This window comes from Cyrtonyx montezumae, unplaced genomic scaffold, assembly GCF_038088225.1.
Source record: "Cyrtonyx montezumae isolate F1298 unplaced genomic scaffold, pur_monq_1.0 scaffold_29, whole genome shotgun sequence".
Lineage (NCBI taxonomy): Eukaryota > Metazoa > Chordata > Aves > Galliformes > Odontophoridae > Cyrtonyx > Cyrtonyx montezumae.
This window is the reverse complement of record NW_027072033.1, coordinates 6597224-6610033: the sequence shown is the minus strand read 5'-3', so window position 1 is coordinate 6610033 and position 12810 is coordinate 6597224. Positions and strand designations below refer to the sequence as shown.

At 38.5% G+C, this 12810-nt stretch overlaps 1 protein-coding gene across 1 annotated transcript in view; it reads left to right on the top strand.

Annotated features, from left to right (window-relative positions):
- ZCCHC7 (zinc finger CCHC-type containing 7) overlaps positions 1-12810 on the top strand; it is a 106247-nt gene that overhangs the window by 59821 nt on the left and 33616 nt on the right. Inside the window, exons 4-5 of the mRNA XM_065740637.1 lie at positions 11425-11468; positions 12584-12709. Coding sequence (XP_065596709.1) covers positions 11425-11468; positions 12584-12709 — 170 coding nt within the window. The remainder of the gene's footprint in view (positions 1-11424; positions 11469-12583; positions 12710-12810) is intronic.

The window sequence follows — 12810 nt, the reverse complement described above, 5'->3', positions numbered from 1 at the left end:
AATTCAGGTGAGAACTGTTTGTAGGCAGCCCTCCTCCCAGTTCCAGTAATGTCAGGAAAATTTATTAACAGTCTCCTAAAAAGCTAATTTGGAAATAATTTTACTCACCTTAACTGTTCAGTACTTATGTTGTTTGATTCATTCTCATCGAAGGCTTACTTAACTCTCAGAATTAAAATGTAAAATGAAGTTACCATCAAATAGAAATGTGTAAGTTCTACTTGTTGCAATGCAGCTGTTAACTCCTGAGCACAACCATGGATCATGACAGTACTTGAGCAGTATCCACCAGAGATAATGTGGTTCAGGCAGTTTCAGATCTAATGTTTACTTTGCCATTGATTATTTATCTAAAAGTTGGAAAAAAAAATTACTTTTTTTAGATAATAGGACTTTTAAATTTTAATATAAATTGTGTGCAGTACAGTCATAAGGGCAGTAATTACATCCAACACAAATTATATTTATACATCATTTCTTTCTAAGTACAAAGCAGAGCACAGCAAAAAGCAGAGTATAACAAAAATCACTGTGGTTCTAGTTTAATGGTCATTGGTTATTGAAACTTGGTAAGTAGTGCATTCAGAGCATATGCATTAGTATTGTCTAATTGCAGTTCACTGAAACAGGGCTTACTTTTCCTCTGACTTCTGTTACACATCCTTAGTGTTACCAGTGATGCATGAGTTCAGAATCAGATTATATCATTTTTGGTGTCAGCATTTTGGTGTGGTTCCCATTAAAATGCTTTAATCAGCTGTTGGTATTAAAAAAATAATAAAAAAAATCTGTCTCCACCATTCCAGTAATCCCAGGCTAGCATAGCACAAGACTTTACCTTCATGGCAACTGTCCTTTACAGCTGAGAGCTTGGGAATAAAATAAATTGCACAGATAAAAGTCTGGCAACGGGAGCCACACTGGACAATTCCAGCAATGCCCTGAAGCCCTAGTGAAACTGTGCAGAAAGGATACATGGTCAGAAAGGAAGTTCTTCAGTGGCGTTTGGGAGTGTTGGAACTGACTTTCCTTGCCTTCTCTGGGACAAGGTGCAGTTGTCAAGGACATTGTTTGAAAAGGTCTCCTTGATAGAGTACTTTACATGTAAATCCTCTGGAAGAAAGTTGAACTTTTCACTAATGTAATTAACGTCCATATTGGTTTTAATAGAATTTAAAGGTTTTTCCTGTTGCTGTGGTGTGGAGGAGGGAAAATAGGAAAAAGAAACCAAGACCACAAAAGCTGTCTCAAAGTGTCAATAAATACCGTTCAAGATATTGCAGAAGACATGGCTGACACAACTGTTCAAGTGCCAGGTGTAACTGCAGTTACACCGCGTTCTGCTCCACAGGCAAAGGGCTTAAGATTTTCTTCTTGAAACTAAAGGAAGATACACCTGTTCTTTTAAACATACAGTGTAAGGATCAGGAAACAATTTTATGTTAGGAGCTCTATTTCTAGATCCATTACAGGTTTCACAATAGGAAATTGCCTTCTTTCTGTTATACTTTTAGGCAAAGACCTGGCAGTGAAAGCCAGACTGTAGTGAGGGATTTGTGAACTGCTTTGATCACGCACCTTCTATCAGTAAAAAAAAATAATAAATTAATCCCACAACCCCAGTTTATGTATATTTCTTTGTTTATTTATATTTTATACACAAATACCACTGTAGTGATGTATTATTTACATAATGAGTCATAAACAAAAACTGAAGTGAGAAAGGATGAGAGAGTTGAGATAAATGTGTAAAAATATATTTCCTTCTAATTTATTAGAGGTACAAAAAATATATCAGTTCTGAGTATGTTCCTGTTCCTGCATGTAATGTCTGGTACACCCTCTGGGTGGGGTGTGTGCACCCCACTTTGGAGGCCACTGTTCAGTGTACAAGGGAAAAAAAGGTGAAATCTTGGGCGTCAATTTTTTTTTTCTCGTGGAAAATGTTTAGGTAAGCAAAAATGATATAATCTCGTTGAGAATTTCTGTTTGCTATTTGTAAGCTGAGGCTACATGTTCTTTTCCCCACTTTTCCTCTTTTATTGGTGGTGGGGAGGGGAAAGGGAAGAGGAGGAGAGAGTGGCATGTTTTCTGCTTTGGTCCTCACAGCAAGGACAAAACCATCTTGCTAGCCAATGAGAATTATTTAGCAAGACCACCTCATTTTCCATTGCTTTATAGTTGTACTTCCTACTAGGAAGTTTGCCTGTTTTCTGGGGAGCTCCACACTTTCTATTACAAACAGAAGGATGAAGTTTATCACAGTTATTTTCTATTCCCAAGGAAAGGATAGTTTTACTTCATGCAGAACAAAGCATACCAAAATAAGGGGTTCTTTTTTGCATTTCAAAGCATAATATAATTCTTAGGAAGTATGAATCCCAAGTCTGCATCCTCAGGGTGCTAATGCTGTTTGGAACTGTTACATTTTAAGCATTTAGAGAGAAGCTCTATGGTGGTGGCTCTCAGAAGAGCCAGTATGTAATCTTGGTGTGTGTTTACAGATCATGAAAAGGTGCTGAGATGACCTTTTACCCTCCCTGGTGTAAAAGTGTTTGTGGTGGATGCTTTTGGATATGGACTAGGCTAAAATATCATATTAAGCTCATGAAAGCTTACAAAGACCAACATCTGAACACAGTGTTAACCCTTGAGTTTTCTTCCCATTAAATAACTACATGCTTTACACCTCATCAGCAGCATCTGTGATTTGTTATTATGTAATGTGCAGTCTGGATTGTTATTAGATCACTTGCCATGTCTTCATTTTCCTGTCAAGTGTGAGTTCAAGGAAGATGTGATGCCAAGTACACTGTGCATGCTTCCTACTTGGTAAATGGGGCATTTTTCTCCAATGGATCTTTTGGTTTATGGAAAATCCATGAACTGAAATTAATTTCTTCTACTGAAATGCAGAAGTATTGGTTTCAGTGTTAATACTCTTCAGGACCTTCTGCGCATAATTTTTATTCCTTCTTTGTTACAGTCCTTAGAAGACTTATCAAGAACTAGGGATATATCTGAGTAGATTTCATCTGTTCCAGGACTCCATATTAGCTTTAGCTAGAACTTACATTTATACTCTCAGAATAAATGTAGTGTTCATCATGGTTTTGATCAGGTTGTTTAGGATTCATTTCATCTGGAGGTGAAGGTAGTCCAAACATCTCTGTGTTCTGTTTTACTTGAACTTTAGACTGTGATTATTGCTCAGGCCCAAACTGCCCTTTAAAGACTTGTAAGCTTTTTTTGGAGGTGTTCTACTTTAGTACCAAGGGGATTCACACTTCCGGTTGTATCTTAGGAAGTGCTGAAATCCATTGTATTTCTGACAATACAATTAGATGTGCAAGACTTTAAAAAGATGAGAAGCTGTGGCCACAATCTAAGTTCTGTTTTATTAACAGTCTGCATTAATGTGAAAAGTGGAAAGGCCAAATCAGAATCAAAGCACAAAGTATGATTCTAGAGGATGCTGCAGTTCGTTTTAACACTCCTGGGAAAAGAATATGAAAGCACTCTCACCTTAAGAGCCATTCTAGCCTGCCCACACCAGCTCTACGTCACGCTGGGCATATTTTGGCTCTTCTTTTTGTGTTCCATCTTCCATCTCACTATGCAGGAAACTTGCCTGACCTTCATTATGGGAAGGAATTCTGAGAACCAAAATGATTTTGCTCATCTTTATTAATGAAAGTTGAACCTATACTCTAGCCCATACTCAGAAACTAACAGTAACCCTGCACTGAAATAAGTTTGCTTTTTTCCTCTGTTAAATATGTTTTAAATATCAGAACAAAAATAGATACAAGAGCTCAGATTAAGCTATACATATTTCAGATGATCCTCCACACAATTATTCTTCCGACTCAGGACTTTAGGTCCATATTTCCTTTGAACAGCAGCATCAAAAGAGCCATGCTTAGTTGCTGAAATACAGTTGATGTTTACAATTGGCCGTAGGATGGTGCTTCAGCTGAAGTAGAAAAGAGTCATTTCCAAGGAGCTTTAATTCGGGATGCCCCTCCATTTTGGCGAGGAGTGTAATGTTGTTAACACGTTTCTTACAGGTTTTTTTTTTTTTTTTCCAGGCAAAGTAACTTTTCCAAAACAGAGACCTCATTCCATGACACTATATGGATTTTGATTTACCTTTTACATTTATATCTCCTTTATTCTATGTTGATGAAGTGAAGGTGTGATATGATGCCAGGTTCACAAATCTCAGAGGTAGATTTTTTGTTAAAATGATACTGGAAAAGTGAACTGAAGTTCTCTTCAGTATCCAGACACACACTGAGTACCATTAAACTGTCTGTAAATTCTTCAAAACAATGGGTAGGCAATGGTTACACTTTGGGACACTTAGTTGTTAATACAGATTACTGCAGTAGGTACCACTCTTTGAGTGCTGATTAAATGATTAAGATTTGGCATGCTCGCACAACCTCCAGCTTTCCTTACAGCTGCTTCGCTGGTTAAGGTCTATATCGCCTCTTAGCCTGCTGCATGATAACAGTCAAAATGCTAAGATTGTCCTAGCGATGTACTGTAGAACCTGTTCCTGGCATCCTCTTGATCACGTAAGAAATTTCAGAGTATTGCCTCCGCTGAAGGTAAAGCAGTGTGTGCTTTCCAGTTTCCCGAGCTCCCTGATCATAATGCCCGAATTCTTCCTGAAAATGGCTGCATGAAAAGTAACTAGGAGGAGGTTTACAATGGCATTTGGTTTGATTCAGGAGTGAGTACTGCAAGCTTGTTGTCAGGTGAATGACACTGAAAATGAAAGTGATCATACTAATTTTGAAATTATAATTGTATCTCAAACAGGTCTTTTTACGAATAATTTAGAACCAGTGCGACACCATTTTTGTCAGTAATCTAGCCCAAAGTTCCTTTTTTTTTTTTTTTTTTTTAATGGCTGTACTTCTGATTTTAAGTGTTTTTGCATTTTTTTTTCCATATGTAATCCTGAGGTAGTGTTCAGTATATTTCTCTTGACTTAGGATTGATGGAATCTAAATGGTATTTAAGACAACTTAATCAAATAGCTAAAAAGAGTTTGTCTCCAAAGTAACTTGCTAGTCCTTTTCAAGCATATAGGAAATGGTAAAAAAAATAATAATAAATCTTGATGTATCTTGTGGCAACAATAGATTTTCGTTCAGTTTTCCTTTTCTGAATTAGAAATCGCACTATTGACATTGGAATTTCTTACTCATATATTATACCTTGTTCTCTGGTGGGAATGAAATGTTCATGTTTGCCTCCTTTTCTCTGTTTAACGTTGACTGCTGTGAACACTAGGAAGAATAACCCTGCAGCTTTTCTTTTTTTTTTTTCTTTTTTTTCTTTTTTTCTTTTTTTAATCTATTCATTTTATACTTTTACAGACAGATTTCTCCCTGGGGTGAAACAAAGGTTAACTGAAATTTCCTCTGTTGTGTACCTGAACGAATCAGCAGTTTGAGAAGGAAATCCCATTGATGGGCAAAGAGAGTGACAGGCTCTATTTAAAGAATTCCCCCGACTGTGTGGTAGACCAACCATGCCATGAATTTAACTGTTCCTGTGGTCTCCATACTTGTACCCACCAAAAAGAGAGAAAAAACTACTTTGTTCCGCAAATGTTGCACTAAGCTTTGAAAATCATGAGCCACAGAGTTTTGTGAATTAACATTTCTAGCAGTGGTCAAGTCTAACAGAAGCAGTATTTATCGTGCGAGACAGAAAGAAAGTTATGTGAGCGTACATATTAGAAAAAGCAAACTGTAAGTTTGTATTCTAATGTGTTTGCATTTCAGTCGTTTCATAATAGTCTCAAGGAATATGATTTATGAATTTAAATTATGTTTTGCTTTATTGTCTGCATGCTTTTGTTTTGCTTAGCATGTGAAATGTCGTGTGTGTGGTCATAGGAATCCATGGAGCTGACACAGGTGTGGAAGGGCATAAGCTTGGAAAAAGCTGCAGGATTTATTGTTAGAGAAGTTGTCTGAGAGTTCAGCTGAGGAGAAATATGTAATTAAAGTGCGTGACTGGGCTGCATGCCTAATGTTCAGTAAAAATACTAACACATGAGTGATTTGTGTGTTTTTATATATCTTCTTTAAATATCAAAAGTGTGCGTATTGCTTGGCCACGAACTCAATTGGTGCTTGCGAGCTTCATGACCTGGGAGCCTTCTTGAAAAATCTCAGCCTTTAGCCCTGAGGTGGGCTCCCACCAGGCATGCTGCCCAGGGCTGTGAGTGCCATGCCATAGCCCCCAGCCCTCAGACTTCTCTTCCTTGGCTCTGAGTTCAGTCTTCTCCAAGGACAGGGGTTGCTAAATTTTGTTTAGCATTACTTTAATAGGCCTTTGCTGTACTGTTTACATATTTCAGACTGCTCTGATGTGAGGCTTTGTTTTTTTGTTTCTTGGTTTTTTTGGTAAAATTGTAATCTTTTGGCCAACACTGATTTTTTTCAAATTGACATCTTACATGTTGATGCACTTAAAAATGGAATTAGTTTTTTTGCTTGTTCACTGCCAAATTTCCAATTTTGAGATGCTTATCAACTGAAGCAGTGGAACATTGCTAAAAGAGAAGCATGGAATGTGTTTTCTCACCAACACAAAATGTGTGTGTTACTGTTTGTATATATTTACAGATGTACACGTACATGTTAGGAACATCAGAATGAGAGGCAGCAGAGTCTCTCCCCATCATGAGGAAATGTCTCCAGCTGAACTTCTGTCTATGATATTGACTGACAAACATCTGTGCGGGAGTTCATAACTCTCTTAACGTACTTGGTGTTAAAAAGGTATTGACCTGTAACCTATGAGAACAGCAGGTGTCTAATTGTTAAGTAAATCACCTTTTACTCTTAAAAGCAAAGCTGAGAAGTTCCTTGGTGTGTCTTCAAAAAAAAACAGAGCCGCTGATTCCCTGCCTGGAGGCTGTGGATTTATGGTCCCTCAGGGCAGTGCTCTGAGCTGTGTTCCTGGGGTCACTGCCCTCCAGGCACCTCCCTGCAAACCAGCAGTGGTGCCTCTGCACTTGAAAATAGATGTCTGGGCACTAGGAAAACATCTTCCTGGGAGAGACTGGAAAGTGCTACTGTATTGAAATTTGAGTTCTTGTCCCTAGGAACCTGGCACAGAGGGAATTGCAGTTTCTCTCCTGGTTATCACTAAATGCTTTCTTCCCTAGCTTTTTGGAACAAAAATTTGAAACTTATTGTAGTAGATTATGTTACAGTCGGATACTTTGGTACAAACAGGAACAGGAATTTTCAGGTATGTCTAAAAATGTCACTGTGAAAAAACTGTGAATCATTTTTAGGGGTCTGATGTTATCACCCCAAAATATTGTTCACTACTCCAGTAGCAGCCAGAAGCTGTGAAGTGCTAAATATTGTTCACAGGGAAGTCTGAAACAGTTCTTACCTCAGAGGTGTTACAGCAGAATGTAATTATGGCTCTGTATTCTGTAACATGCTTGTATTAATTAGCAGTCAAAGATCAATCTTTTCTGAAATGTATTTTCCCTTCAGTTTTTATACCAAACAGTCACAACATGAAGCACCCCATTTCCGTGAACTGATGATAAAACACTGTAAATAAAATGGCTACACGTGTATTCCTGTTATAACAGAAGGGGGACATGTTTTTCCATTGTACAGAAAGGTAGTGTTTTATTCGCTAAGCTGAGCATCCAGCCTCTACAGTTTTGCAGTGTTTTTATATGCAGTAACAAAACAAATTTTTGCAGGGGATGCTGAACTTGTGCAGAGAACTTGGCAGTGTTTTCTTCTGCTCCAGTGAATGGAAATAAAAGTGTAACTTTGGGAAGAGGTAAAGATCTAAACAAGACTGTCCCATCTGCACATTTGGGTGCAGTGTTTGGTTGCTAGGATCATCAGTGGTACAACAGATATGAATATATTCTGAATAGTTTATTGTTCATTCCAAGTCATTTTTTTGTTCTGAGGAAATGGATTGTTCCTCTGGGTAATTCCAGGTTCTGACTACTCATCGTTTTCCCTCCTCCCTGCCTTTCCCCTTCTTGGAATGAAAGAAAGAAAGCTTGAATGCATATTGAACAGTAGTTGTAAATCTGGCTTCATGGTGAGCTCTGCTCTGAAATTTACATTTTCATGCCGGTGGAGTGATACATGTGAATCTCAATGATCTTTGAAAAATTTTCTTTTAAATAAAAGCAAAGTTGTTGCTTAATATTCATGCTCTTGTGGAGGACTACGGGACAGCAGAAGGGTAGTCCTGTATAAAAGAAGACCCTTGCACAGTGCTTTTATTTTAATCTAAACTGCATGCATGCCTCCTGTATGTCATTTTTTTCTGGCCTCTGTTTTTCCCTCATTTTGTACTGTGTTCTGCAACTTAACAATGTCATTTATTCAAACTATAAGGAAAAGAAATTTATGCAGAAAGCATAGAACTTAATAGAATTATTTTTTAAGAGATAGCTATTAACAAATGAAGATGAGAAGGGAGAGTATAACAGATTTTTGAAGATGTTCTAGAGGGCTTTTATTAATACACTCACAAGACCCTGTACTCCATGTCAGCTTTGTTTCTGCAAGAACACAGTACAATCTCCTCTCAGAGCTATGGAGATCTCAACAGAGATTATCTGGATAGTTTTTAAACTGGTGCTGCACTGAGGTGCTGTGAAGAGGGGAAGAAAGTACTTCTCCCCTCAGCTCCCGAGGCAGACAACCATCCTCTGTGTGTGAATGTCTGAGAACAGTGACATGCTTTCACATTGCACTTGGCTTGAGAAATATCAGGTAGCAAGTTTCGTTATACTGATATCGTTTACTGAACAACATAACTCACAGTAATCAGCATATATATTTGTTCTGTGTCTGAGCTCTGGTCAAAATTACGATTTGAGGCTTCTGGGTGGAGTTGTGGAGGCCCCAGAGCATCTTCCCATGGCACTACTCAGAGGTGGTGGGTTGGACCATGTCCTTGGTCTTCTATCCAAGTACTGGCGCTGGAGTGCTACCTGTTGGAAAGCGCACGGGGCAGAGCGCTCTCCAACGTGCTGACTGGCGTCCCTGGAAGGCAGGAGCAGGGCAGAAGGATGGCTGGTAGGAGGTGGAGCCACTGGGGCTGTAGTGCTGTGTTATACATTAACGCTTTTGTATGCCTTTTCTAATTTGAGCCGTTTTAGTTGATGAAAACATGAGTAATTTTCTAATCATTATATCACAGTTTTCTCTGGGAAGATGGGGCTTTTGACAACAAAGAAATGAAACTTGGTTGTTTGTTCTTAGAAAGGACATGTTTGATGATTAAAAGGAGTTAATTTGCTGGTAATTTTGATCTGTAGCCTGTCAACCAGCCTGCATATGCCTTTCTGTGAAATGTGGCATTCACAGTACTGATTTGAATTACAAATATCTTTTTCTTTATGAATGAATTTTCTTAATAGGCTTCCAAGTAATAAATAATGCACTGAAATATATCAGTAAGTGTGCTTCTTTACTTTTAATGACTAGACACCAAAAGGCCTAATTTTCCTTTGGGTATACCCACGAATAGCTTCCATTAGAGAGAGCCAACACAACACTATTCCTTCCATCCCCTACTGGAACCCAGGCAGCCTATAAGTAGTCTCCAGGCCTCGATGGGTGATTCCACCTTTTGTTATGGTGATCCCTTCAATCCTGAATGATGCTTGGGTGAAGCATTTGGTTCTTGCATTGCGGTTTTTGCTTTGCTAGTTGCTATCCATGCTAAGATTTAAATGTGTTGCATCACTCCAATTGCTTTGTAGTTAGGCCAGTGAAGTTACTGTTAATGTCTGTGTGATGCTTGCTAGGATTGCTTGAATGTTGCAAAAAATATATATGCTAGGGCATTCCTGACTTTGGATGAAGCAGAGTAGCTAACAGGTATTAATTCTAAAGCACATGCGGTATGCTCTATGGACACACCTTGTATCAGGATACTGTGTTCTGTGTTTCAGCTGAATTTATTGACTTTTTTCAGTATGCAGCGTATAGTAGAAATAATAAATCACAGCTTGAAACAGTGATTGAGCACCTGGTGGGAAGGCAGGGCCAGCCCAGGGGAGCTCAGGTGCATGCAGTGTACCTGACTGACCAGAAGAAGCGGAGCCAGGACCTTCCCCTTCCCAGGTCTCATTTAATGTTTGGCAGTGGACGTGAGGGGATCTCTCTGGAGATCCCTGCCTACCTGAGGCCTTCTGAAGGCAGGCAGCTTCTTTCCCTTATTTCTGTGCCCACAGCTGTTGCATTTGGGCTAATCCTTGCTTGCTGCAGCCTGGAACCTTGTTGCTCTGCTGTCATTCTTGCACTTTCCATCACGTTACAGAGAGTTACTACTGATATTGCAGATGGTATGGTTTTAGTTGCCAGTCACCCATCTTTTATTGGAAAAGAATAATATAAACAAAATTAGGTACGTTTTTAGTGTTGTTGTTTTTTTTTTTTAATTTAATAATTGTAATCCTTGATGTTACAGTTAGTTTTAATAGCACACACAGATGTTTCAGATGTCAGTTGTTGGTGGAGGACAGAACACTTGGCATTAAAAGCCTGCAAACGCATGGGGTTTACTCACACAGGGGTTGTAATGGTTACTGTAAAAGTACAGGCGAAGCAAGCTATTCTGTTGACATGAATTCTCTGTGATGATGAGAAAGATACTGCCGTGTTACAGCTGTCTTTGCACAGTGAGAGAAGTAAACAGTATTGACATGCAGAATTTTTAAACAGCTCTAACTGCATCCCTGTTCTTTCAGGTTTTTTTGCCTGTTATTTCCTTTTGATTTTTCCTTTCTACTTCTGCTGGTCCCGGGTCTGTGTGTGAGAAGGATATGGTGCGATAGACATTAATTCAGTGTGTTGTTGATTTATTACACCTTAGCAAACCCTGCTATGAAATAGAGTTATTGAGATTAGTCTTACTTGCTTTGATTACGCATAAAGTCATTTTAGCACATAGCCTACCGAAGCTGAAGATGTAGAATTTTTGAACTCATACGGAGGAAAGGTATATTCTGTGCTGTGTGTTAACTTCTTGTTCTGTATGCTTGGCAACCCAAGTACTTAAGCTGATGTGCCCAGAAGTCAGCTCTGGATTCCTTGCATCTGAACAAATTGAAACTTGCCTGAATCTATACCCTTTGGATGAAAGGACAAAAGAAGGTATCATCAGATATAGTCCAGCTGGTATTTGAACGTGTCCTGATTTTAAGGTGGATCAGATTTGCTATCAGCCTGTTTGTCAGCATTCTTTTCCTGAAAATAGAACTACTTTATCTGTTTGGTACATTCAAAGTCTATTGCCAATTTCAGTAATATCAGTAACCATAATCTGTATAACGTTATCAAAAAATATCCACATAAGTTAAGTATAATTCATTGCATTTCTGTTTTCCAGGAGACACTGATGTGAACTGGTCCATCAGTAATAAAGACCTAGAGGTAACACAGACAACCAATTTGTTCCATAATTGTTACATTTATGTTTATTAACAAACAGACCAAGATAAGCAGGACGGAAAATCCATGTGTAATTTTTGTATGGAAGCCTTAAGAAAGCCCTTCTATTGGCAGGTGGAACCTGAGCACTTGTTCATTGGAAAGATATTCACTTGTTAGGGAGGGTAGATAAATGGCGATGAAAGAGGAGACAGCAGCTCCTCAGCAGTGAGGAACTCAGTTCTTCCTTCCCAGTCTCTTTGAAGTAACTGTTTTATGGCAGCTAGATCCTTATTCCTATAGAGGCACCTCAAGTTTGGTTAGTCATACTACAGTTCTTGAGGAAGAACTCAGCTCAGTCTATTATCTATTAGGCTTTAACTTGATGTATTCCTGAAAGGTATACCCTGGCACCCAGGATGAGTAAGCTTCAGCTAAAAGGCCCATCTCCTTCTGTTGTCTTTTTCTGAGATCTATTAAAGTTTATGTCACATGTTCACATAATGATATAGGTCAGAAAGGACCTTAGGAGGCCACCTGTTCAAACCCCCTGCCCAGATGAGTTACCCAAGAGTGATGATAACAATTTCTTTCCCATGAGAGAACTGATGTTTTTGTACTTGCCTGATTTGCTTGTCCACAATGTTATTTCAGGGTTGTTTTTCTAAAATCTTTTTTTCTTAAAAAAAAAAAAAATCATTTACAATTGTAGGTTTTCTGAACTTATATAGTTCTTATTTTAATTTGTCTGACAAGCTTCCCTTAAACATGTTCCAGTGAACTTGTTACTTGAATTTGCCATTAATATTAGTTATATTTGAATTCTGAGTAAAAATCCAGTTCATCAAGAAATTGTACAGTGAGTAGAAGTGTTTCAGCTAACCAAGAGAAAGCAAAATTCATGGCTGTGGTTTTAAACAGCAAAAAAATCATGTCCTGATCTGGAAGTTTGAATCAGACAGTGCCAATTTCTCTAGGACAGAATTGTCCGGTTCAAACCTGTGTATGTAAATTGTACCTGTAAGAAGTTAGATTGCTAGCTGGACTCTATCAGCAATGGCTTTTACAGTTTGAGTGGTTTAAATGATAAATATACTTTCCTCTTTTTTTCTCCTCAGGCACAGATCTGTAACTACGCAAGTGTGAAGCGTACAAGTGTACGCTACTACACAGCAGACAAAAATGTTACCTGCAGAAATTGTGGCAGACCAGGGCACTTGTCCAAAAACTGTCCTGTTCCAAAGGTAAATGCAAAAGCAGATTCCTGTATAATGAACCACAATGCAAATAATGTCATAGAGATATGAGGAAGATAAAATTACTTTAAGGAACTTAGATAGATGCC